Source organism: Haliotis rufescens, unplaced genomic scaffold (genome assembly GCF_023055435.1).
Source record: "Haliotis rufescens isolate VD_foot unplaced genomic scaffold, xgHalRufe1.0.p SCAF_2, whole genome shotgun sequence".
In the NCBI taxonomy this organism is placed as follows: domain Eukaryota; kingdom Metazoa; phylum Mollusca; class Gastropoda; order Lepetellida; family Haliotidae; genus Haliotis; species Haliotis rufescens.
The window spans coordinates 3,965,067-3,990,168 of record NW_025963890.1 but is presented as its reverse complement, the minus strand read 5'-3'; the positions used below and the strand labels follow the sequence as shown (position 1 = coordinate 3,990,168).

Genomic DNA, 25,102 nt, shown 5'->3' with positions numbered 1-25,102 from the left:
AGCAACATAATAAAAGAAAGAAAGGGATGTCATCTGTGGACTTACTGTCTTTAAATGGGTCATCATTCTGGAAGGGGTCAGCCTGTGAGGGCGGGTCGCCGGAGTTACTGAAGGGATCCTTGCCCTTGAAGGGATCCTCCTTGAAGTCATCAGTCGTAGATCCCACACTGAAGCCGCTCAAGGTGCTCACCGGACTGCTCCCGATCTGAGAAGAGGTAGGCACATGGCAACCATGGTAACACAAACACACAAGTGTGCCGTACACTATTACCTTGCATGGTCTTGACCATTCCGCTTTTCTAAAACACTAACACTAGTTTGGTAGGTATATGTGTTAGTATTAGTAATGATAATTAATCATTCTTAATGAGAATAATATACTTTCAACACGTGTCAACATAAAATAAAACCACATTATATGAGACATTACAACTAAATCGTACTCGATACAGCATGCATACACGATAGGAAATACTAGTACTACCATTGTACAACTACTACTGAACAAAACCAAGACCTGCGTATGTAACTGATACAGATCTATCTACGTGCGGCTGCGAGACCCCAGCTACCCTTGTCCAGATGCTGCGCAGCACTGTGTCTGCAGTGACCCTCCCACTGAGGCAATATCAGTGAAAAACATTTTTAGTCCACTAGCCCTTAAAATAATAACCTATGAGTCCAACCATGAGATAAGGGACCTTATGGGGGGAAAAAAATCACATTTTGACTTTTCATTATATTTTAAAACTACAGCATCTTCAGACCACAAACATACAATTTAAAAGCTTCAATTCATATTTATTACAGATACAACACATCACACATCTTGATACTGACAGAAGTAAATTGACGTCAAACATCTTTATGACGTCATAGCACAACTGTATCCTAGCAACCATAAGGTTCCTTTTCTCCTGGTTGGTCACATGAAGCAAAACTCCTAAAATGGCAAATATCTACTAGTCCCTATGGTACTTAACTATTGGGCAGTTTTGCAAGGACTATAGGACTAGTGCCAATTTCTATCGCTGATATACAGAAATATGCTCCTACATCCATAGGACAGTTGCTAACATAACATTCTCCTCAAAAGCATTGCATAATAGACAGACAAGGTGATATTGATAACAATATTTTCTTGCTAGCTTGACATTAACATATTAAACTTATTTACATGTTTAATGACAGCATTATTGCATATTTTGATGGCATGTACTTTTGTCTTAAGTCCAAGTACACTGAGCAGACAAGCATGACATGATACACTTCCTCAATGTAACCCAATTTACGACAGACACGATCAGTCATCTCTGACAATGCCTTCATCGCTACATGTTTCAATTTATTAATTTTGATAACTAAATCTGGTCAGGACTATCCTAAGCTTCTAACATGTGCAATCACACTGACGTAATTTTCAAAGCCAAATGTATGTCTACAACTACAAGATCTGTAGGTTTTACAACTAGAAAATCACCATGCCAGTCTGGCTCAAATGAGGAAAAGTTGAAAACATCCTACATCCTACTGTGATATGGCTCATGCTTTATCAAAAACTTACTCCAGTTGCAACACTCAGATCAGTTCAAGATTATTGTAAGTCTGTGATAAAGTGTTGGTATTACGTACAAGATAAATGAACCTGTGTTAATGTGTTTGTTATGCCACAGTCGAAGTCTTCTTGTATAATAGCTGACCAGGTACCAGCATATCAATAATATGAATTTTGATAACAATCTCATAAACAATATTGATCTCAATCTGACTGTGTTTACAATTGCTAGTCTAACAATGTTGAAACCTAACCAATGCTTGAAAGCAGTGAAGGCCCAATCCGAACGATAAACAAAGTGAAGCACTGAGCCAACATCAGACACTTGGTCTGATGAGGATTCTGTCCCAACCTTAAAGTTGCATCATCTTCAAAGAAATTCTGAGTTTGAGCTACCAAGGTTACACTGTACTTCAATCATTCTTGTGAGTTCGGTTGTATTAAACTTTTAGCAGCAAAGGTTCTCAAGACATTCTGTTAACATTCCTTGCATAAAATTTCAACTAATAGCTCCTGCATTTCTACAAAAACAAACAGCATTATCAAAATTCCTGTACTAGATTCTTGTAAATGTTTTCTACCTCTGACATTCCAATACCGTGTACTGAAAGAAGTGAATCTTACAGTTGTTCTTGTGCTGAACTGGTCGCTGTCCCCGTATCCCGCGACATCCCCATTGAGTTGGGAGCTATAGCCAGCTATACTCTGGGCCACGGCCCGGCGCTGGTCTCGGAGGTGGGTGACGCGGGCACTCGTCTAGTCAACAACACAACAACAACAACACTGTACCGACGGAAGGGTGCGCTACACACAACTAGTTGTTCAGTGCGTGTGTGTACAGCTGTAGGACAACAACTCAACTCGTACTCAAATATACTACAGCAGAGGCAGATCTAGAATGAAGTCAGAAAGTCAAGTGAGTCCAAGACAAGCAACACACCAGTTGGCAAGCAAGGTGTCTGTAAACAGAGGATTTATCTCGGATTCCAACTAGGTGCCTTTGGAATCAAATTGGGAAAAAATTGTCATCTTGCTCAAAATTTGATTTTTTTTAATGTTCTTATGTTTGTAAATTCTGATGTTTTGGGATTTTTCATAATTCAAATTGGGAATTTTTACTATCATTTACTGTAGATTTGGGGCGAATGTTGGCCTCTGACCAGCTCTTTGCACGTCCTGCCCATCCTTTCACGTCCAGCTAATCCCACCCACCTTCTGGATCTGCCAGTGCTATAACACAAATCTCATTAAAATCAGATCTTAGATCAGACTTTCACGTTTGCAATATCATAAGGGATTGTCTGATTGTTTGTTTTGTTTGTTTGTTGTTTAACACCGCACTCAGCAATATTCCAGCTATATGACGGCGATGGTCTGATTGATCGGATGAAAGGTCGTTATGACTTAACCTGTAGCTATGTGTTGTAGTAGTGAGAACTAAGATCAGATTTCAATGAGATTGAAACAACATGTATCGGTACTTAATTATGATATACTTATAACCAAAAGGTCAGCATTGGCATATTTTTTTATTCACTTCACTATTGTAACATCTGCACAATAATACAAACCAAGTGTTGTATATGTGAAATTCATTGTTGATGATCCCAAACCTGACCATAACACTGTTCAAACCTACCAGATGAAACAGAATGAAAACAAGTCAGTTGGAGTGGGCATCATGTTGTAGAATTTCCACATCCAATAAAGTATGGTTGAGCAAACAAATCTGTTGCATTTTGTGGCCGATTTTTAATTGTTGTTTATGCCGCACTTAGCAATATTCCAGCTGTATGCTGACACCCTGTAAAATAATCTAATCTGGACCAAACAATCAAGTGACTAAGATTATGAGGAATGGTCCACAACATAGGGGTGCGATGACTGGAAATCCACCAAGCCTGGACACCTGGGACCACTTGCACAAAGCAATCTTACCGCTACGACTATTGTAAGCCTATGTTAAAGTATGGGAGGTAAGATCATCTTAGCGCTAAGATCGCTTTGTGCAAGTGGGCCCTGATCCTTCAGTCTCCCCTTACGACCAGGATAGGCTGCTGGGTGCCGATTCTGACCCTGAATGGCTGTGGCTGATGGATGTGTTCACAGGATCAGTAAGACACCATAAAAGCAATATCAGCTGTTGACATGATGCACTTAGAAACTTGATGTCTCATTGCTCTCAGTAGCGAGGGGCGGTGGGGTAGCCTTGTAGTTAAGCGTTCACTCACCAAGCCGAAGGCCTGGGTTCGATTCCCCACAAGGGAACAATGTGTGAAGCTCATTTCTTGTGTCCCCCGCCGGGATATTGCTAAAAACGTCATAATTTCTCTCACTCACCCCGCCGTCATATTGCTAAAAGCGGCATAAATCCACTCACTCACTCACTCAGTAGTGACTGAGTCCCCTTCCTCTCTGCATGCTCCTGCCCAAACTGTGCAAGTACTGATGTGGCAACCAGTTCCAATCCCCACAAAAAAGTCACAAAACGGTAAATCTTTCGAGCTGCCAAATGACATTTGGCCTACAATATCACTCAAAAAACTTGGCTGTGCTTAGATTTGGTTATCAGTTTATGATTCGATAACAACAATTTCTCTCCCACATTTAAAGGTTTAGTGTAAATAATATTCAATAAAATTGAAGTATTGATCTGAACATAAAACCACATCTATGTTGGACAACATTTCTGTTAAAAAAATAATTTTTGACTAACCTGCACAGCTAGTAAGAAATAGACCAGATCTCACCACGAACACTTTTGTATGACATGCATATAAATACATACATGGTACAAGTGTGGGAACACATACAGCTTCATCACACACAGACTGACATAAACAAACAACTGCTTCAATACTAATATAACAAAGTCATGCCACCAAACCACCAGATACCAATTCAAATAAGAATGACCAAGAATTTCATTCACAAAAATTTCCACGGGAATCATCTTCCCGGGACAAGGGAATTAACTGACTATAGAAGTCCACTTTCCACCCATTGCCAAACTGGGCAGGAATTTTGTGGCTCTATTGTAGCGCCACCAGTAGCTATTACGAGTTTTGTCCCAACTAGGCTGTAATTCCGGAGTTATATTTTGGCTGGACTAACAAGTGTGTGCCTTGTCAAATGAAAATCGTGTGAAGAACTAGACACCTGGTTCGTAATCAGCATGGATTTCAAAGTGCAGGTTTCGGTCGACTGCAGGATTTGCAAAGCATGAGTACCGTTAACTGGGCATCGACAGATATTTGCCAAAGCTTTTTATGTTTTTAATCTGGGTGCTCAAGTGAGATGATGCACCTCGTGAGACCCATTTTATTACACTATAGAGATCTTGATTACCGATCAGATTGCCTTGACTGGGTGCCGCAATTTTATTTGAAGCAAATGCAAGTGATATGAGATATGGAATGTGATTGGTCAATAGGAGGACATAGAAGGGGCATAACTCATAATAGCCACGGGTGGCGCTACAATCAAGACACGAAATTCCAGTCTAGTTCAGCAAGGGTGGAATCTGGACTTCTATAGTCAGTTAACTCCCTTGCCTAGGGAAAATGACAGGAAGTAGAGTACAACTTATGCATGTTATGTGCTAAGATGAATTACATGTTATTGGAAACGTCTGTCAAGAAGGAAATATTTAAGCATGTACTGTGGAAAATTATACATATATACTACTCAAAAGAAGTAATGGACCATGCCATGACAAATTAACTGTAGAAATATGAAAGAATTGGGTGGCCCCTAACTTCTTTTAGGCAGTATAAATACATATAATTTAAACCCATAAGGCTACAAAGGCACCACTATGTGTACAGCAAACTGAAACATGGCTATACTAGTGGTATGTTTGTTTTAACGCCACACTAAGCAATATTCCAGCTACGTGACGAAGGCAAATAAATAATCAACTTGACAATCCATTGATTGATATAATGAGTAACAATCAACATTGTCGGGGTATAATGACACGCAATCAACCAAGTCCCCAAGCCTGACAACCCAATCCATACAGCTGCCTCTTACAATTAGCATAGGTTGCTGGACCTATTCTAACCCAGAATCCACGAGAGTGAAAAGGGCCAAATCATCCAAATGTCAGGTCAAGGCAGAAGCTAATCAGACTACAAACAGATGACCAGCCTAACGTGAGCAGGAAGGGCAGGGAGGGAGTGAGGCCAGCCAAGAAACTAGATCCCATGATCCCATGCCTACAGTGATCTGGGTGTCATCGCTGTCTTCATGTTAAAGGCTGCAGCTGAAAGACCTCAAATCAATATTTGGTTGATTTAATGATTTGTAATCTTTCAAGTATGCTAAAGTCCTAGTTGTATCTACCTGGATCATTACAACTGGATGATAACACCTTGATCATAACACGTGGATCATAACACCTGGATCATAACACCTGGATGATAACAACTGGATGATAACACCTGGATCATAACACGTGGATCATAACACCTGAACCATAACACCTGGATGATAACACCTGGATCATAACACCTGGATCATAACACCTGGATGATAACACCTGGATCATAACACGTGGATCATAGCACCTGGATCATAACACCTGGATCATTACAACTGGATGATAACACGTGGATCATAACACCTGGATCATTACAACTGGATCATAACACCTGGATGATAACACGTGGATCATAACACGTGGATCATAACACCTGGATCATTACAACTGGATCATTACACCTGGATGATAACACCTGGATCATTACAACTGGATCATAACACCTGGATCATAACACCTGGATCATTACACCTGGATCTTTTTACCTGGATCATTACAACTGGATCATTACACCTGAATCATTAAAACTGGATCATAACACCTGGATCATTACACCTGGATCTTTACACCTGGATCATTACACCTGGATCATTACACCTGGATCATTACACCTGGAGGTGTTCATTGGTTACTGATGCCACAGGTCCTACTACCTAGCGACATTCAAGTGAAACCCATGCTAACAGGAGCATGACATATCAATGGAGACCTACGTACCTCTGTCTAACACAAGTACACAAGGGTATCTATAGTGAAAGATGAGAAGAAATCTCACCTGGTTGACTTGAAGGTCGAGGTCCTTCTGGGACTTGACGAGGGACTCGAGCTGCTGCTTGCCTGCTTCCACCTGCTGCTCCAGGGACGACTCATCCTCCCTCAGCTTATTCAACTCCACCCGCAACCGCCCCAGGTCAGACTCCTGGTCCTGCACAGACGACGACAACATCATCATCAGGAGCATCACCATAACAAATAGCATCATACAAGGATATCTATCATCATCATCATCATCATCATCATCATCATCATCATCATCTTCTTCTTCTTCTTCTTCTTCTTCTTCCTCATCACATCAACATCACCACTATTACCACATATCAATCTTTAAATTGTTTTTAGAATTATCCCATTTCAATTACCTTCAAATACATGAAATTTGCAAAACATGTTTTGTTTTTTTCTGGTCATAAAACAGTAGAAGCATTCTCTTATATGCACATTTTTCTATTCATGTGTCACAAGTAAGCGTCACTCAAACTTTAATTTTCCACTGAAGAAAATTACAGATATGTATCCAAATCTGACCATGAAAGGTTTGTCCAATGTTTGCAACGTCCAGCACCTTCAGAAAAGATCCCAATCCTAGCAAAAAATCTGATTGACAGGTAGACCTTGTTTCCACTGATATATAGATTGAACGTGCCTCTGAAACTATAGGTTTCAAACTTACTTTGACTGACTTTTCTTGATTTGATATTTGTCCCCTGAGTTTATCCACCTGTGAATCAAAAGCAAAACACATTGAACTATTTTCAAGAAAATGTATATTGCAAAAATAATTAACAGATATTCATTAAATACTATCGTATTTCTGGTAAAAATGCAATCAATTAAAAGAAAAACAAGTGATATAAACATATGTTATTCAAAAGGCATTCTTACCTCTGTTTGTTCTGTCTGACACTTCTCTCGTAAATCTTTCACATTGTTTTCCAAGTCTGATCTCTGAAATCAACAGAAAGAAACTTAGGACCAGCTTAAACAACTGTCAACACAGCACTGAAAGAATAGTGTTAGGTTTCTGAAGGACATTACAAGGGTGGAAAGTTCAAATCTTGTCTGCCCTTCCAGCTGATGTAGGGTGCACAGAGTTACCTACCTTGTTAACAAGCTCGACCAGGCGTTTCTGGGCCTCCTTCTTCTGCCCCTCCAGCTAATGCAGGCTACTCAGAGTTACCTACCTTGTCACCGAGCTCGTCCAGGCGTTTCTGGGCCTCCTTCTGTCCCTCCAGCTGATGCAGGCTACTCGGAGTTACCTACCTTGTCACCGAGCTCGTCCAGGCGTTTCTGGGCCTCCTTCTGCCCCTCCAGCTGATGCAGGCTACGCAGAGTTACCTACCTTGTCACCGAGCTCGTCCAGGCGTTTCTGGGCCTCCTTCTGTCCCTCCAGCTGATGCAGGCTACGCAGAGTTACCTACCTTGTCACCGAGCTCGTCCAGGCGTTTCTGGGCCTCCTTCTGTCCCTCCAGCTGATGCAGGCTACGCAGAGTTACCTACCTTGTCACCGAGCTCGTCCAGGCGTTTCTGGGCCTCCTTCTGTCCCTCCAGCTGATGCAGGCTACTCAGAGTTACCTACCTTGTCACCGAGCTCGTCCAGGCGTTTCTGGGCCTCCTTCTGTCCCTCCAGCTGATGCAGGCTACTCGGAGTTACCTACCTTGTCACCGAGCTCATCCAGGCGTTTCTGGGCCTCCTTCTGCCCCTCCAGCTGATGCAGGCTACGCAGAGTTACCTACCTTGTCACCGAGCTCGTCCAGGCGTTTCTGGGCCTCCTTCTGCCCCTCCAGCTGATGCAGGCTACTCAGAGTTACCTACCTTGTCACCGAGCTCGTCCAGGCGTTTCTGGGCCTCCTTCTTCTGCCCCTCCAGCTGATGCAGGGTGCTGGTCATAGCGTCGAGTTCCTTCTGCAGCATCTGCACCTCCCCCTGTCGGATCTTGATGTCCGCATCTCTCTGCACCTTGTCCCTCTCAATCTGCATCTTCTCCCTTTGCAACAAACAGGATTATTGAAGAAAAAGGACATCTCTTGGCACATGTTGTCTACTAGATCTGGTATTAAAGGTACCAAATTGTTAATGGTACATCAGGAGGGCAAAAGCTTGTTGGGAAAATAAACTCATGCATGAAGGAACAGAGTTAATTCTTGCTGTCAAAAATGTAAGGGCCTTTGGGCTCATCAGTGACAAAAAAGGCATCAGAACTGTGAGTAAAAAAATCCACATGACCCATCCACTTCAGTCCCTTCATCGTGAAGATCCGGGGTAGATTAGGTCTTCAGCAACCCTTGCTAGAGGTAAAAGGCAACTATGCTTGTCGTAAGAGGCATCTAATGGCATCGGCACTAATTGTTAGCATCCCAATTGTGTGGGTCAATGCTGATGATATCGATCACTGAACTGTCTGGTCAAGTCTCGATTATTTACAGACCGCCATCATATAGTTGGAACATTGCTTATTACTGAGTGCAGCGTTCATCAACAAACAAACAAACAAACAAACAACAAGCCTCAGTTGCTGTACTACAGAAATCCTTCATGACTCAGCCTTTGAAGAACCGACAAATTGTCAAATAGTAACACTTTTGATACGCGCCAATAATCAACCTGTTTTAAATACTACTATTAAACACAGCAATACTGCTTACTGCACTGTTCTATGAGAGGGTATTGAAGTGGGATGGGGCTTGCTTCATATATTGCCCCAAGTTCACTTCCAATGTAAACATACGGCCATGGGATGCACACTTATGAATATATAAGAAATAAAAGACGAGTAGGAGTTGTTTATCCGACATCCTTTCTGGAGATTTGAATATGTGCTTGCAACTTGATGACGTCACATATTGGACGACGTTTTTTTTCAGAGGGAAGTGTCAAGTGAGTTGTCCCCAATAGATGTAGCCGGTCTATGTAGCTTTGGCAACATTCAGTCAACAGTACATCGTCATACCATGGTTCACCTACAGAATACAGATACCTGTCTGCCATGTTTGTTTGAAGCTAGTAATACATGTATAGCAGCACATGACAGCATGACTATTTTTAAGAATAGGGCGATAAACCTCAAAATAAGCAGAAAACATGACTTTGCTTGCATTTGTATGGTTTAATATGATAAAACCTCAAAATAAACAGAAATGCAAATCATAAACATCAAAAACTGAACATCAACATATTACTTGAAAATAGAAGTTCCATAATGGCGTGCGGCAAACTTATCAGTGACATCCATCGGAGACACATTTCAACTAACACGTACTATTTTCTATAAACTTTTGGAAACTAAAAATGACATTAACTTACACTAGCATTTGCTTCAAGTTGTTGTGTAGGGGGCAAGCCCCCTAAACTACCTGTTATTTAGTGAGGTAGCTAAAAATGGCAGCTAGAAACCGTTACTAAGAAAGAAGTTTGTGCACATTCCTTACCAATAAGGTAGAAGGTGTCTGGTATTCTGCATTCTACTGTATTCATACTATCAACACAAGACATGCAGAAATATAATTCACTGGATACGTCACTAACATTAACAACTGTAAAATACCCAGGGTCAAGAATGAAAATAAAAGCACTTCACATAGGAATCGCATACATACCTTTTAATTTCATCAATCTCTTTACTGATGAAGTCTAGTTCTTTGATAGCAGAGAAATCAGCTACATGACTATACGGGCCTGCATTCGTCCCGTCCTGAAAAAAAAACCCAGTTAATAAGTACATGTATTTAAACAATGTACCTAATAGGATGCAAAAAATAATGTAGTTATCACACAAGTGTGTTTAAGTTGCACAATCCAGTGGTTTTCCTCCTGTGGCCCCTGACACAGGAAGCAGGCAGAGTCAGGTGTGGTGCTCCACCACTTCCTCCAACAGGTCAGGTCACTCAGTGAGCCAATGGCATGCATGGCGGAGGAGGATCATGAACAATATATGCACACAAAAAACAGTTTAATACTGACAAGAAGGCAGAGTTATTCATACACTTCACCATCCTTGCATGCTTAATAATAATAATAATAATAATAATAATAATAATAATAATAATAATAATAATGTGTGTCCGTATATTGCACTAGCCTCGAAAAACACTTTGGTTGAAGCTCAAAGTGCTAACATTACTACCCCAGTCAATGGATCAGTGTGCATGCAGTTTATATTTTCAGCTCCCTGGGGAGTAGACAACTCATGCTGCTTTGTCAGGCTCAAGAAGGTAAACAGCCACACTGCCATCTCATCCTACTGGGTACCCATTTTTACTGCTGGGTGAACAGAGGCATGTTTCTGACAAAGCCACTTGCCATAGGAGACTCTACATGAGCTGCAGTGTGGAGCATGACCAAAACCCTAGAAACTCTCAAGAGTCAAGCTGCCAAACAAACCCGTGAAGATCTTGGTTAGAATAGGTCTTCAGCAACCCATGCTTGCCGTAAGAGGAAACTATGCTGGTTCAGACTTGATTATTTACAGACCGCCATCATATAGCTGGAATATTGCTGTGTGCGGCGTTAAACAACAAACAAACAAAGCAAGCTGCCTAACTCAGTCACCCATCCAACTACTCTCCAAGATCATCAAACAATAGTTATCATTGTAAATAATTCTTGTGAATACCTCAACTCTATCACATCAGTGCCATAAATTCCTGACATTGCATAACTTCACCTGATTTGTGACCTGTGACTTGTGCACACTTGCGGAAATTGTGAAAAAACAATCTGAGATTTCTGTCAAAACAAGCTTAACCCATTTGAAAAGTTTCATTGAGAATACTGTATGGTTTGGTACTGAAAACAAACCCTATCATCATTTGAATTTGTTGCCTTGGAAAAAAGCAATAGAATTTTTTTTAAATATTCCAGAATATCAAAGACACTAAAAAGAGGAAGAAAAATAATAACAATATTTTTCATTTTTGGTAGACATTTTCTTTGAACATAATATAAAAAATCAGTCTCTTAAAAAAAACTGTTTCTGTGATTGTTTGCATCATAACTTGTCTAGTCAACAAAACTGTCAGCAAAACAATGGCCAGGGTCATCCTCATAATAATTAAATTTTCGTTGTGTTCATAGAAATTCCTGCATTCTGATTAGCCGAATGGGTCACATGTTATTGCATTCATTTCCCAATGAATGTAAAAAATTAAGCCACGCCCACCGCGGCCCACTACTTTTATTACTGCGGAATGTCGGGGAATCCCACTATTACAGTCGAGGGAATTCCCTTTCTGCTCACGTGTATCGTCATGCACAGGCCATTTAGCAAATTTCATGCATATTTATTGTCCAAACTACCCTTTGAAACCAAAGGCCGAGAATGAATGAAACAGTAAACGTGCAGGCTCGCTCGCCTGTTTTTTTCCCGCTCGCTTCGGTTCAACTTTCATGTCTTTGGGTTTCATTTCTAACTAGCATTTCTCCAACTGTGTTTTACCGTAATCAGGGAAGTTATGTTTGAGTCACGCAGTAAATGACAATGTTATTTGAAACAGCCGCCTTCTCTTGGACATATTTCTTCCGGTTCATTACAGTCTGACTGTTGCAGTTCTTTTCGCCTCTTGCCTTAATTGACAGGTGCAATGAACATTGTTTGAATCCCACTCTCCGTTGATTGGCTACTGACTGTGTAGGCGTGTCAAGTTATGTGCATAAATTAAACGATCACCTGATTCATGTCACGCCACTGTATGTATTCCTTCACCTGGAATGTTTATCAATGTCGTCATTTTTGTCTGTTTTGATATATGCAACTGTTGTGGGTTAAACTGTTGTAGATAAAACATGTTTAACGTTGTCAAATTTAATTATAAGCATTGACTGTGTATTTTTTTCGGTTCATTGAGGTATGAATAAAAAAAACGATGTGCAAACTTTTGTAAGAATCCGCTACGCGGATTCATACAGTTTGCACATCCGTTTTTCGATTCATACCTCAATGAACCGAAAAAAATACACAGTCAATCCTTAATTGAATAAACCTCACACACCAATGATAATATAAAGTTGGACATATTTCTATGGAATTCTGACCCATGTGCCACTTAATCAACTGTTTTGTTTTTTGTTTGACTCAATTCAAAGAGATGTCCTTCTCTCTCAAACTGACTAATATTTAAAAAGAATGAAAAAACACAACTACTAAAATTTGCATACTAAGACAATGGTTTTCAAAACAACCATGATGTCATAACAGTAAATACAATGGACATGGTTAAACTGTGATGTAATAGCTGTCTATTCAGAGAACAATGGTATCCTAGCAACAGTGATGTCATACTTGTCAACCATGATGCCATGGCCTTCTGTTCAGAGAACAATGGTATCCAAGCAGTGATGTCATGTTGCAAGTACACAAAGGATCAATGGTATCCTAGCAACAGTCACATGACAGTCTCTGACACCAACTGAAAGCTCCAAAGTTCAAATTTGAATGCTGCCCAAACAGCAGAAAAGAAGTATGAACATCTTCTTCCCATTTACCATTGTAACACTTCTAACAGTTGCAGAATCAAAAACTCTAGCAGATGACGGATCAAAGACGATGGACTGGAGAACAAAGATTTCAAAAGCCAGAGAGAGGACGAGAAGGGCTGTGGGATCCGAGTGGAAAATGTCCCGCTCTGAGGCAAAGGAAATGTTTCAGCAGTACTACAAATGCCTGAGAGAGAAGCTAAAAATTCTCAAGTATCAAAAACAGAGCATCACTCCTATCATCTCACATATTGGCCAGACAGTCAAGTTGAAATGTCTCATTTGGTTGGTCAACACTTGCTACTGTTTCTCATACTCTGACAAACCTGTGTCGATGGTTATGCTTTTGTTGTTTTAAAACATCAGTTTTGTGCAGCAAGGTGAAGAAAAGATTTTTCAAACTGAAATTTCTTGATGTCAACACTTGCCAATGAGCGCATGATACTGAAAAAAACTTGGGTCTCATAATAGACACAGTATTGGAAAATTGATGAGCGCCTGATAAGAAGAAAACTGAACTCTTACATTAGAGATAATTGATGAAAACAATCTTCTAAATTGAAGCTAACATATTAACACTAAGCTGTTTCACACAGATACTGCAACTCAATTTTCCACATCCGTCTGTGATTTATTTATCCTTCCAGTGTCAGGCCTGACCAGATGGACTCCCAGATGGTTTCCTGGCAGTTCCTGAAGAGGGCGGACGCCACCATAAGCGTCCTGGACGCTGGCAAGCACCTGCGCATCACAAAGCAGTGGACACTGGTCATCAAGGAGTTGGGCATGGCCGATGTGGGTCAGTACTTCTGTGTTGAGGGAGGGGAATACATGGCCGTGTACCAGCTGGATGTTCTCACTGCCGAGACCAGGAAAGTGGTGAGTGTCATGGACACAGCAGTGACTATCACCCCTCATTCCTATAGAAATCGCAGAACTAACCATGATACCAGGGCAAAACGTTTCAGACCAAATATGGAGTTAATTCAAATTTATTATTTTTGCACTATTTTTTAATTATTTTGCACTAAAATAGAAATATATGATGCATTGGGTTAAAAAAGAAATTCATCCAGTCTACATTCAAATTCTCTCAATTACAACAATTTATTAAATTCATTAACGTTCAGTACACATGGAATAGTCTGTGCTCTAAGTCCATGTCCATTGAGAACAACTTGAGAACAAGAGTCATCAGAAAGATGACATATCCCCCCGACAGCTGTCTGTAAAGTAACCACAAGTAAATGTGCAATGTATGTAATGAGTCAAGAGTTGAATGTTCTTTAAGAAGCATACATTGTTTACCAACAAAAGATCCACCATGGTTGCATCCATATGAAATGGAAAGTAAAACATGTGTTTTCTGTGGGTTTTTTTTATGCAAACAAATGACAAATTACAAGAAACAAGCGTATAGTCAACGAAGTCATCTATATCCCCCACCCATTTTAACACGTTATGGTCCCAAACCAGGTAACTGACCCAACATTTCTCTCAGCCCATGTCAAAATAGCTGCAATGGAAATTCTAAAATAAACATTTCTAAAACTCCTTAATATCAAATGGCACCTGTTCAGTATGTACTTTATATATGGACATGCAATGTTTGGCAAGGAAATATTTAACAGTTTATTTGTTATACTTCATTAGTGAACCCACCCTATATGAAAACTTAAATCCAACTTGTTGCCATGGAAACGTAAAAAATAAAAAAATAAAAATTCCTAAATAGCAAAAGGCACCAGTTCAGTATGTGCCTGGTAGACATGCAAAGTTTTGTAAGAAAGTATTTAACAGTTTTTGAGTTACGCTCCGGAAACGAACACCACCCTTATAGAACCTAAGTCCAACTTGTTGCCATGAAAACGTAAAAAATAAAAATTTCTAAAATTCCTAAATAGCAAAAGGCACCAGTTCAGCATGAGTCTGATAGACATGCAAAGTTTTGTAAGAAAGTTTTGAATAGGTTTTGAGTTATGCTCTGGAAACGAACTCTACCCTATAGAACCTAAGTCCAACTGGTTGCCATGGAAACGTAAAAAATAATATTTTTTTTTTTTACTAAATAGCAGAAGGCACCAGTTCAGTATGTGCCTGGTAGACATGCAAAGTTTTGTAAGAAAGTATTTAACGGTTTTTGAGTTGCGCTCCGGAAACGAACACCGCGCTCCGGAAACGAACACCACCCTTATAGAACCTAAGTCCAACTTGTTACCATGGAAACGTAAAAAATAAAAATTTCTTAAATTCCTAAATAGCAAAAGGCACAACTCCAGTATGTGACTGATAGATATGCCAAGTTTCGATCAAATACACTGAATTATTTTCGAGTTCTGCTCCGGAAAAGGAAATGATTACGGACGGACAGACGGACAGACGGACGGACAGACCGACTGGCTGATCGTTATATCCCCCTGCATTATATGCCGGGGGGATAAAAGCAGAAAATACAGAAATAATTAAGTCTTTGAAAGGCCTCTAGAAGTGATACACACAAGAAAGAGAATTTATGGATGTCAACTTCTTTATTATAAGGAACACAACGTTTCGGAGTATATGCTTACTCCTTCACCGGTTGAGGGAGTAAGCATACACTCTAAAATGTTGTGTTCCTCATAATAAAGAAGTTGATATCCATAAATTCTATTCCTTTCAGAAATAAATGTCACTGAGTTCTGCAATAACCTAGTAGTTTAACTCCAAGTAAGATGATTGCTCTCAAAGGTGCTGGAGAAAGACAAAGGAAATCTACTGCCAACAGTTGCGTTGTACAAGTCCAACCTGAAGCTGTTGACCAGCTGGACGGAATGGAGCCAGTGCAACCATTGCGGCAAGCCTGGCCTCAGAAGGAAGATCGGGCTCTGCATGGTGAAGGTGAGCCAAGCATGGGACTTTAGACCGTTAAGAAGGACAGTTAACAAAGTTAACAAAACCAGTGGTGCTGGCATTGGACTGGAATTGTCCCAGTAGTGTGTCTGGTCAAGGTGCTGTAGTCAGTATTGTCAAAGTAAAATCAAAGAATAGTTATCATTGTGTATAATTCCAGGACGTAATTCTAAGGTAGTATTCTTAGTATTATAAACAATGATATCTATTCTTTGATAATTCCTTAGTATACCCTGCCCCTATTAAATCGGGAATTAGTCCCTCCCACCACCCCAAATATCTGCATCGACTTGATGAGGGTTATGGGTTGAAAAAAATGATGATTTCCCGCCTTGTGCATACTCAGTTGCATTTACTGCGGAGAACGTCTGTCGAAAAAAAATTTATAGTGTGATTCTCAGCCTAAAGAGGTAGGGTAATTGAAGGAATCATACAAAATACTTTACAACTAAACATTTACACAGAGCTGTATATGTTAGATAGATTTCAACTTTATTTTCGCATCAGAAAATCTGGGCGGGTCAAACAACAAAGCCTTTTGACTTCCCACTGTTGGCACTGTACAAGGATGGCGTCCCTTGTCGCTCGACAGCTCTTCCTAAAGCCATTTCGCGCCTTCCGGGAATTGCTAAGAGACCCAGCGAGGTTCTGCTGGGTAACTGCCAAGTGCCTTGCCCAACCCAGCCGCCCCCTCTCAACATCACAGATGCAACAGGGAAAGTTGTGGAGGTCATTGAACCAGGATTCTACTCCATCAAAACTCACCCCAAACTGCCTCCAATTGTCAAAAGAATAGTTCAGTACCACGAAGCAGGGATCCATTTGGTGCTCAAATGTCCTAGGTAAGTAATGTTGAAGCTTGGCAGAACTGATCAAATCTTGCATGTTGATCTTTCTCCAAAGGCAGTTTACCTTTATCTACATCTTGCTCTTTATCATGTTTATCAACCTCGATTCGGCTTCAGTAGCACCATGTTGATTTAAACTCCCATTATTTTGATATATTACCTACGAGGGCAAACACATCGGGGTTCATAAAAATCATATGTGCCCTAGGGTGATATCAGGTCACAAGACAACAGTGTATTGGCTCTGTCATCCGGACAGCATTGTTGACGTCATTCAAATCTTATAGTGACATGAGGTCGGAATGACATCACACTAGAAACGAGGTCATAGTTGTAGATTGTTAATGTCCTTCGACAAATTGTGGTTCGGCTGCTGTTGCAACTTGTGTCCTTTTAGGCAAACACTTAAATGTATCTCTTGATGTAGACATCTTCTATGGATATATATAGAAAATCAAATTCGTGTTCATGTCATACCATGTTTACGACACTCGTGCCTAATTCTGGTATTTCCTGAGTGAGACACTCATGTCCTGAACATAGTATGACATGAACACGAACATAAAATCCTCTATATAATCCTATGGAATCTTTGTTGGCACACAAAATGTAATGTGGGCATTTGATGTGCGCCACAAGTAACTTGATACACATAATGGTCCTCAGGACTTCATTGTAATTGCAATGAGCGTATCTCTCATATACTGTGAAACATTTCAGTGATGAAGATGATGAAGGGGATGACAATTCAATAGTGAGGTGGCAGCGAGGTAAGCGGCAGATTGATCCCCTGAGCATCAAGAAGCAGACGCGAGGCAGGGTGTTTGTGGACCAGGAGAACAAGCTGCACATGAGGAGGCTCTTCACTTCAGACACAGCGCCATACAAGTAGGTCACTCAGACACAGCACCATACAAGTAGGTCATGTAGACAGCCATACAAGTAGGTGACTCAGACACAGCACCATACAAGTAGGTCACTCAGACACAGCGCCATACAAGTAGGTCATGTAGACAGCCATACAAGTAGGTGACTCAGACACAGCACCATACAAGTAGGTCACTCAGACACAGCACCATACAAGTAGGTCATGTAGACAGCCATACAAGTAGGTGACTCAGACACAGCACCATACAAGTAGGTCACTCAGACACAGCACCATACAAGTAGGTCATGTAGACAGCCATACAAGGAGGTGACTCAGACACAGCGCCATACAAGTAGGTCACTCAGACACAGCGCCATACAAGTAGGTCATGTAGACAGCCATACAAGGAGGTGACTCAGACACAGTGCCATACAAGTAGGTCACTCAGACACAGCGCCATACAAGTAGGTCATGTAGACAGCCATACAAGGAGGTGACTCAGACACAGCGCCATACAAGTAGGTCATGTAGACAGCCATACAAGTAGGTCACTCAGACACAGCGCCATACAAGTAGGTCATGTAGACAGCCATACAAGGAGGTGACTCAGACACAGCACCATACAAGGAGGTGACTCAGACACAGTGCCATACAAGTAGGTCACGCAGACACAGTGCCCTATAAGTAGGTCGTGTAGACAGCCATACAAGTAGGTCACGCAGACACAGTGCCATACAAGTAGGTCATGTAGACAGCCATACAAGGAGGTGACTCAGACACAGCACCATACAAGTAGGTCACACAGACACAGTGCCCTATAAGTAGGTCGTGTAGACAGCCATACAAGTAGGTCACGCAGACACAGTGCCCTATAAGTAGGTCATGTAGACAGCCATACAAGTAGGTCATGCAGACACAGTGCCCTATAAGTAGGTCGTGTAGACAGCCATACAAGTAGGTCACGCAGACACAGTGCCATACAAGTAGGTCATGTAGACAGCCATACAAGGAGGTGACTCAGACACAGCGCCATACAAGTAGGTCACGCAGACAGCCATACAAGTAGGTCATGTAGACACAGTGCCATACAAGTAGGTCATGCAGACACAGTGCCATACAAGTAGGTCATGTAGACAGCCATACAAGGAGGTGACTCAGACACAGCGCCATACAAGTAGGTCAGGCAGACAGCCATACAAGTAGGTCATGTAGACACAGTGCCATACAAGTAGGTCATGCAGACACAGTGCCATACAAGTAGGTCATGTAGACAGCCATACAAGGTGACTCAGACACAGTGCCATACAAGTAGGTCACGCAGACACAGTGCCCTATAAGTAGGTCATGTAGACAGCCATACAAGTAGGTCATGCAGACACAGTGCCCTACAAGTAGGTCATGTAGACAGCCATACAAGTAGGTCATGCAGACACAGTGCCATACAAGTAGGTCATGCAGACACAGTGCCCTATAAGTAGGTCATGTAGACAGCCATACAAGTAGGTCATGCAGACACAGTGCCCTATAAGTAGGTCATGTAGACAGCCATACAAGTAGGTCATGCAGACACAGTGCCATACAAGTAGGTCATGTAGACAGCCATACAAGGTGACTCAGACACGGTGCCATACAAGTAGGTCACGCAGACACAGTGCCCTATAAGTAGGTCATGTAGACAGCCATACAAGTAGGTCATGCAGACACAGTGCCCTACAAGTAGGTCATCTAGACAGCCATACAAGTAGGTAATTCAGACACAGCACCATACAAGTAGGTGACTCAGACACAGCTCCATACAAGTAGGTCATGCAGACAGCGCATTACAAGTAGGTCATGCAGACACAGCGCCATACAAGAAGGTCACCTAGACAGCCATACAAGTAGTTGATTCAGACACAGCACCATACAAGTAGGTCGCGCAGACAGCCATACAAGTAGGTTACTCAGACACAGCGCCTTACAAGCAGGTTACGCAGACAGCGCCATACAAGTAGGTCACACAGACAGCACCATACAAGTAGGTCATGTAGACACAGCACCACACAAGTAGGTGACTCCGACAGCGCCATACAAGTAGGTCACACAGACAGCGCCATACAAGTAGGTCACACAGACAGCGCCATACAGGTAGGTCACACAGGCAGCGCCATACAAGTAGGTCACACAGACAGCGCCATACAAGTAGGTCACACAGACAGCGCCATACAAGAAGGTCACGCAGACACAGTGCCATACAAGTAGGTCACACAGACAGCGCCATACAAGTAGGTCACACAGACAGCGCCATACAAGTAGGTCACGCAGACAGCACCATACAAGTAGGTCACGCAGACAGCATCTTACAAGTAGGTCATGCAGACAGCGCCATACAAGTAGGTCACACAGACAGCGCAATACAAGTAGGTCACACAGACACAGCACCCTACAAGTAGGTCACGCAGACAGCGCCCTACAAGTAGGTCACACAGACAGCGCCATACAAGTAGTCACACAGACAGCGCCATACAAGTAGGTTACTCTGACAGCACCATACAAGTGGGTCACCCAAACAGCGCCATACAAATAGGTCACACAGACAGCCATACAAATAGGTCACTCACAGACGGCCATACAAGTGTGACTCAGACACAGTGCCTACAAGTAGGTCACTCACAGACACATAGAGAAAAAACTTGCCAAATGCTTGTCGTAATTACGCACCTTTGAGGGATGATCAACTTTCACTTTCATTTCAAATAACCACTAGAAAGGGTCAATGATTTGACTTTTCAGCTGTTGGATCCTCAAACGCCATGTCGCCACAATAAAGGTCATTGTGATAGAGAAGTTTGATGCCAATCTCAAGGACTACATATCTTACGGTGGGTTCATCCTCACTGCCATCGCTGTTGTACTGGTGTGTCTCTGCGTGTGCTGCCGACGCGGACAGAAGACAGCCAGGTGAACAGACAATGCACAGACGAATAGACATCAACATTCACTGATGTGTGTCCTAATGTTTTGCCGATGAAGTCAGAAAACGGCCAGTTCACAGACAACAGACATCAGTACTGGAAGATGAGCATATGTTTGTATGACCAATGTTAATAGAAGACAGTCAGGAAAAGGACTGCTCTCAGGTCAGTTGCCATGGTGAATGTATCAGTCCCACCGGGTGTGGTTGCTCCAGGACTGATGCCAGCTGACCGGCTGAGGCTCTCACTATACTGGAGTATGGAAGACTCTCTCAGGTCAGTTGCGATGGTGAATGTATCAGTCCCACCAGGTGTCAGAGGTTGCTCCAGGACTGATGCCAGCTGACCGGCTGAGGCTCTCACTATACTGGAGTATGGAAGACTCTCTCAGGTCAGTTGCGATGGTGAATGTATCAGTCCCACCAGGTGTCAGAGGTTGCTCCAGGACTGATGCCAGCTGACCGGCTGAAGCTCTCACACTACTGGTCATCTGTGTGTTGCTGGCACAAGGTTCACCCCAGTACATGGAAATAACCCGCAACCATGACAATCAAGTAATATGTGCAATTAATTGATCCTTGACAAGAAAATGGTGTTCTTAGAAAATAAAGAATTATGTCATCATATAGAGGATATTACTATTCTATCTTGCTTTCTGTCATATTTCTCTCATCACGTATACATGATATGGGAGAAAGGCACATAACACAACACAAGATTAGCATGTTAGTAGGTAAGACAGTTCTACGTCTTGTAATAACTACATATACAATGTGTAAAATTCATATGATTTCCTTCTTACTCTGTCTACGAGCTGGCAGACGCACCATGGAAGCAGATGACACGAGCCATTGTTTGCAGATGTCACTGGTCACTCTCCTACCCAGAGTTCATTGGGTAAACCTGATACCATAGTGCAGTGGGATGTGATGATTCAACACATCTTAAATAGTCCATTCAACAAATTATCTATCTCATCATACATGTCTCTCATAAACAGTCGACACATTTAGATAAACATATGCCATGAAATGGTTAACTTTCACTGAGCAAAACCATTTAAAATTTGTGTATACAGCCTACGTGAACAATGGTTGTATGGTCCATGTTGGTGTGTGCGTGTCTGTATCCATGCGTGCGTGAGTGCGTGCGTGCGTGCATGCGTGTGTGTGTGTATGTTTGGTTTGTTTGTTGTTTAACTATATAACTGCGGTCTGTAAATAATCAAGTCTGGACCAGACAATCCAGTGATGGATAACATGAGCATCGATCCAAGCAAATGGGATCGATGACATGCATCAACCAAGTTAGCGAGCCTGGTTTGTGTGTATGTGTGTGCATGTGCATGTGCATGTGCATGTGCATGTGCATGTGTGTGTCTTCTTGTATTACTTCAAACCAATGCTGGTTTTAATATGCTAGCCACTGAAATATCATGCCACAGTTTAACATGAACAGCCTACACAGACACAGTGTACTGACTCCGAGCTGACCAGTCCTTGCTTTATCCCACCAATGCCAAGTGCAGGGTAACAACAAGTACCATCTTTTAACATCATTTGGTTTGACAAGGCAAGGGATCTAACCCCAAACCTTCGGCTCTCCGAGCAGACACCCCATCCACTAGACCACAGAGGTGGTCCTATAAACATGAAAATGTGGCACTCACCATGACCCCAAATGCAGCGGGATCAGCTCCCGTCTTGGGTCGCAGTGACGGCGGGATCATCTCGGGGGTGAGCGTCGTGGGCGGCTCCACTCCCTTCAGCTTCTGCTGCACCAGGTACATGGACAGGGCAAACTGCTCTGTGTTCAGCTTCCCAACACCGTTGATGTCAGACAGGTTCCTGCAAGTCAATGAGTGGGGATCAATGCTGCTTTGAACAGTATTCCAATATCACTGCATATCAGGGGGTCCTTGAGATTTGCTGGGGACATGATGACGACCCCTTAATTTGGATGCTTAACTTAACAAATGTGTGTGTGTGTGTGTGTGTGTGTGTGTGTGTGTGTGTGTGTGTGTGTGTGAGTGAGTGAGTGAGTGAGTGAGTGAGTGAGTGAGTGAGTGAGTGAGTGAGTGAGTGAGTGAGTGAGCAATATTCCAGCAATATCACAGCGGGGGACACCAGAAATGGGCTTCACACATTGTACCAATGTCGAGAAACAAACCCGGGTCTTCGGCATGACGGGCGAACAATTTAACCACTAAGCAACCCGACCGCCCCGGGTGTGGGAGGAAAGTAGGAAGTGACTTTGTCACACGACAAGTGGAATGACAGACCAAGGATAGTAATCGGGTCAAACAGCAAACAAACACGCTCTCCCCCACGTTTGTAAATGACACAACTGCTTCTCACCATATATGAGCCAGTAGAGGATTGGGCAGGTTGCTCTGTACCAAGATGCTGCGCACCTCTGCCCCCGTCACGAAGCCGTCCATGTCTGTGTCCAGCTTCATGAACATCACGTCAGCGTTGGCCTTCTCCGCAGCCGTCACCACCCACGGCTTGCCCCCGGCCTGTCAGACACAAGGAGAGGAATCACTGACATGGCCAACATTGTAACACACTGCTGGGACAAGCCCGTTGGGAGGAAATAGTCTCAAAAAGCAGCTTTAAGGAAGAGAATTTATGGATGTCAACTTCCTTGTTATGAGGAACACAACATTTCGGAGGATATACTTTCTCCTTCATCAGGTGAATGAATGCTATGAGGCAGAGAGCAGCTTTAGTGTTAAGGGAATCTCTGCCAATTCCTCAAAAACAGGAAGTCATTTCTTAACAAAATTGTTCAATGCCACTTCATAGATTATCGTTATTATTACAGCATGATAACAATTTCAACAATCCCGTTTCATCACCAATTATCAGCGTTACCATGGTTATGTGATGTGTGATATATAACAAACGAATGCTCACTCCTGGCCCATCTTTCTGTGGTGGTGTGGCCCGTCCAGTTTCAACCCCGGGGATACCTGGCATCACCGGCACAGCCCCTGGGAGCGTGGAGCCTGACTTCCGCTTGGATGGAGGGATGAGCGCTGGGGGTATCACTGTCGGGGTGGGGTCGTTCTCTCGTGCACGGTACACCAGATGCATAGTCTGCAGACAGTCACATCAAGTTGTATCAGTACTCCAGAACAAGACTCAGGTTACATGTTTACATAATCAATCAAAACCAATCCATATCGGTCCAGAAATTATCTGATAATAATCATAAGGATCATCATTATACGCAAAAATATGTCTCGTACACGAAATGTGAAAACGATAAATCTATGACCTTCTGGTCGTCATGCCACAACCTCTTTGCATAACCATACTGTATCGACAAAAGAAAAGAAGAAATAAAGTGATAAAAAAAATAAAAAAATTATCATCAATATTTAAGGAAAAAACAACATCCTCAACTGAACGGCAACTGTGTAGAACCACTCACAACAGCAAACTCATCCTTATCCAAGTATCCGTCCTTGTCGATGTCACTGAGGTCCCATATTCGGCCCAGCACGTCCGTCGGCAGCTTGGAGTTGAGCAACACCTGCAACACGGGCAGAATTTCATCATGAGGGGTAACACAGACACTACTCTCTTCCATACTCCCTCAAAGTACATGTGTTCTCTAGTGAGGAATGGAGAATCTCACCCTTGTGTCTGTGATATCAAATATAGCAACACAAGTCAATAAAAGATAAAAACTCAAGTTTGACAAAAACCAAGTGTGTATGTACCTATGGCTCTGAAACATATCATGTGAGTCCAGCATTGAGTAAAATATCTACCATCAGCGTTCCCGTTTACTGGTAATTACCAGTATTTACCGGTAAAGTTAGGCTTGGACCTGCCAGTCCATTGACTGTAAGTCCCTATGGACTGGCAAATAAAGTACCTTATAAATCTTTGCTGTTGAACAAAACATCAGTGATATTCATACAAGTACATTTTTCGAACAAAGTCAGCTTGTCTGTTACCATCAGGGTTTCCCCATGTCTATTTCTAGGTGAAATATCCATTTGTAGTGACTTTGTCTCGAAATATTAAAAAAAAAGAGAAACTTGTGACTGAAGTTTTGGTGAATGAGGTATAGATCTAACTAAGTTACTTCAGACATGACATCTTTGCACTGAACATGATGCTGAAAGAATTAAAACCAAATAATTTTCATATGTTTATTATTTGTTAAAAGTTGGGACTGGTAAAATTTAGGGGGGGGGACTGATAATTTTTAGAGTTGCCAGTCCACAAGGACTGACAGTTTCAAAAGTCAGCCGGAACACTGTACCATGATCAGGTTGTCATGGACTAAACGGGGCGGTCGGGTAGCCTAGTGTTTAAATCGTTCGCTCGTCACACCGAAGACCCGGGTTCGATTCCCGACATGGGTACAACTTGTGAAGCCTATTTCTGGTGTCCCCC

The 25,102-nt window shown here is 42.2% G+C and overlaps 2 protein-coding genes across 4 annotated transcripts in view; one reads left to right on the top strand and one right to left on the bottom strand.

Annotated features, from left to right (window-relative positions):
• Nucleotides 1–25,102, bottom strand: part of LOC124114516 (epidermal growth factor receptor substrate 15-like 1) — a 44,450-nt gene that overhangs the window by 7,670 nt on the left and 11,678 nt on the right. For all 3 annotated transcript variants that reach the window (XM_046475124.2, XM_046475125.2, XM_046475127.2), the window contains exons 7-17: nucleotides 24,126–24,227; nucleotides 23,606–23,788; nucleotides 23,045–23,205; nucleotides 22,357–22,534; nucleotides 10,254–10,348; nucleotides 8,473–8,644; nucleotides 7,542–7,604; nucleotides 7,330–7,377; nucleotides 6,655–6,804; nucleotides 2,180–2,311; nucleotides 46–205 (exon numbers count right to left, since the gene is read on the bottom strand). In XM_046475124.2, the coding sequence (XP_046331080.2) occupies nucleotides 46–205; nucleotides 2,180–2,311; nucleotides 6,655–6,804; nucleotides 7,330–7,377; nucleotides 7,542–7,604; nucleotides 8,473–8,644; nucleotides 10,254–10,348; nucleotides 22,357–22,534; nucleotides 23,045–23,205; nucleotides 23,606–23,788; nucleotides 24,126–24,227 (1,444 nt within the window). The remainder of the gene's footprint in view (nucleotides 1–45; nucleotides 206–2,179; nucleotides 2,312–6,654; nucleotides 6,805–7,329; nucleotides 7,378–7,541; nucleotides 7,605–8,472; nucleotides 8,645–10,253; nucleotides 10,349–22,356; nucleotides 22,535–23,044; nucleotides 23,206–23,605; nucleotides 23,789–24,125; nucleotides 24,228–25,102) is intronic.
• LOC124114517 (Ig-like V-type domain-containing protein FAM187A) lies at nucleotides 12,938–21,313 on the top strand. The gene is made up of 6 exons (XM_046475128.2): nucleotides 12,938–13,413; nucleotides 13,776–14,007; nucleotides 15,856–16,005; nucleotides 16,525–16,859; nucleotides 17,586–17,753; nucleotides 20,506–21,313. The coding sequence occupies exons 1-6, from the start codon at nucleotides 13,088–13,090 to the stop codon at nucleotides 20,675–20,677; spliced, it is 1,383 nt and encodes a 460-aa protein (XP_046331084.1). The 5' UTR covers nucleotides 12,938–13,087; the 3' UTR covers nucleotides 20,678–21,313.

Bases quoted from the DNA above. Each gene is read 5' to 3' on its own strand.
- LOC124114517 (XM_046475128.2), top strand. From the start codon at position 13,088: ATGCTGCCCAAACAGCAGAAAAGAAGTATGAACATCTTCTTCCCATTT. The intron at 14,008-15,855 runs GTGAGTGTCATG...TTGCTCTCAAAG, and splicing joins CTGCCGAGACCAGGAAAGTG to GTGCTGGAGAAAGACAAAGG. The intron at 17,754-20,505 runs GTAGGTCACTCA...TTGACTTTTCAG, and splicing joins TCAGACACAGCGCCATACAA to CTGTTGGATCCTCAAACGCC.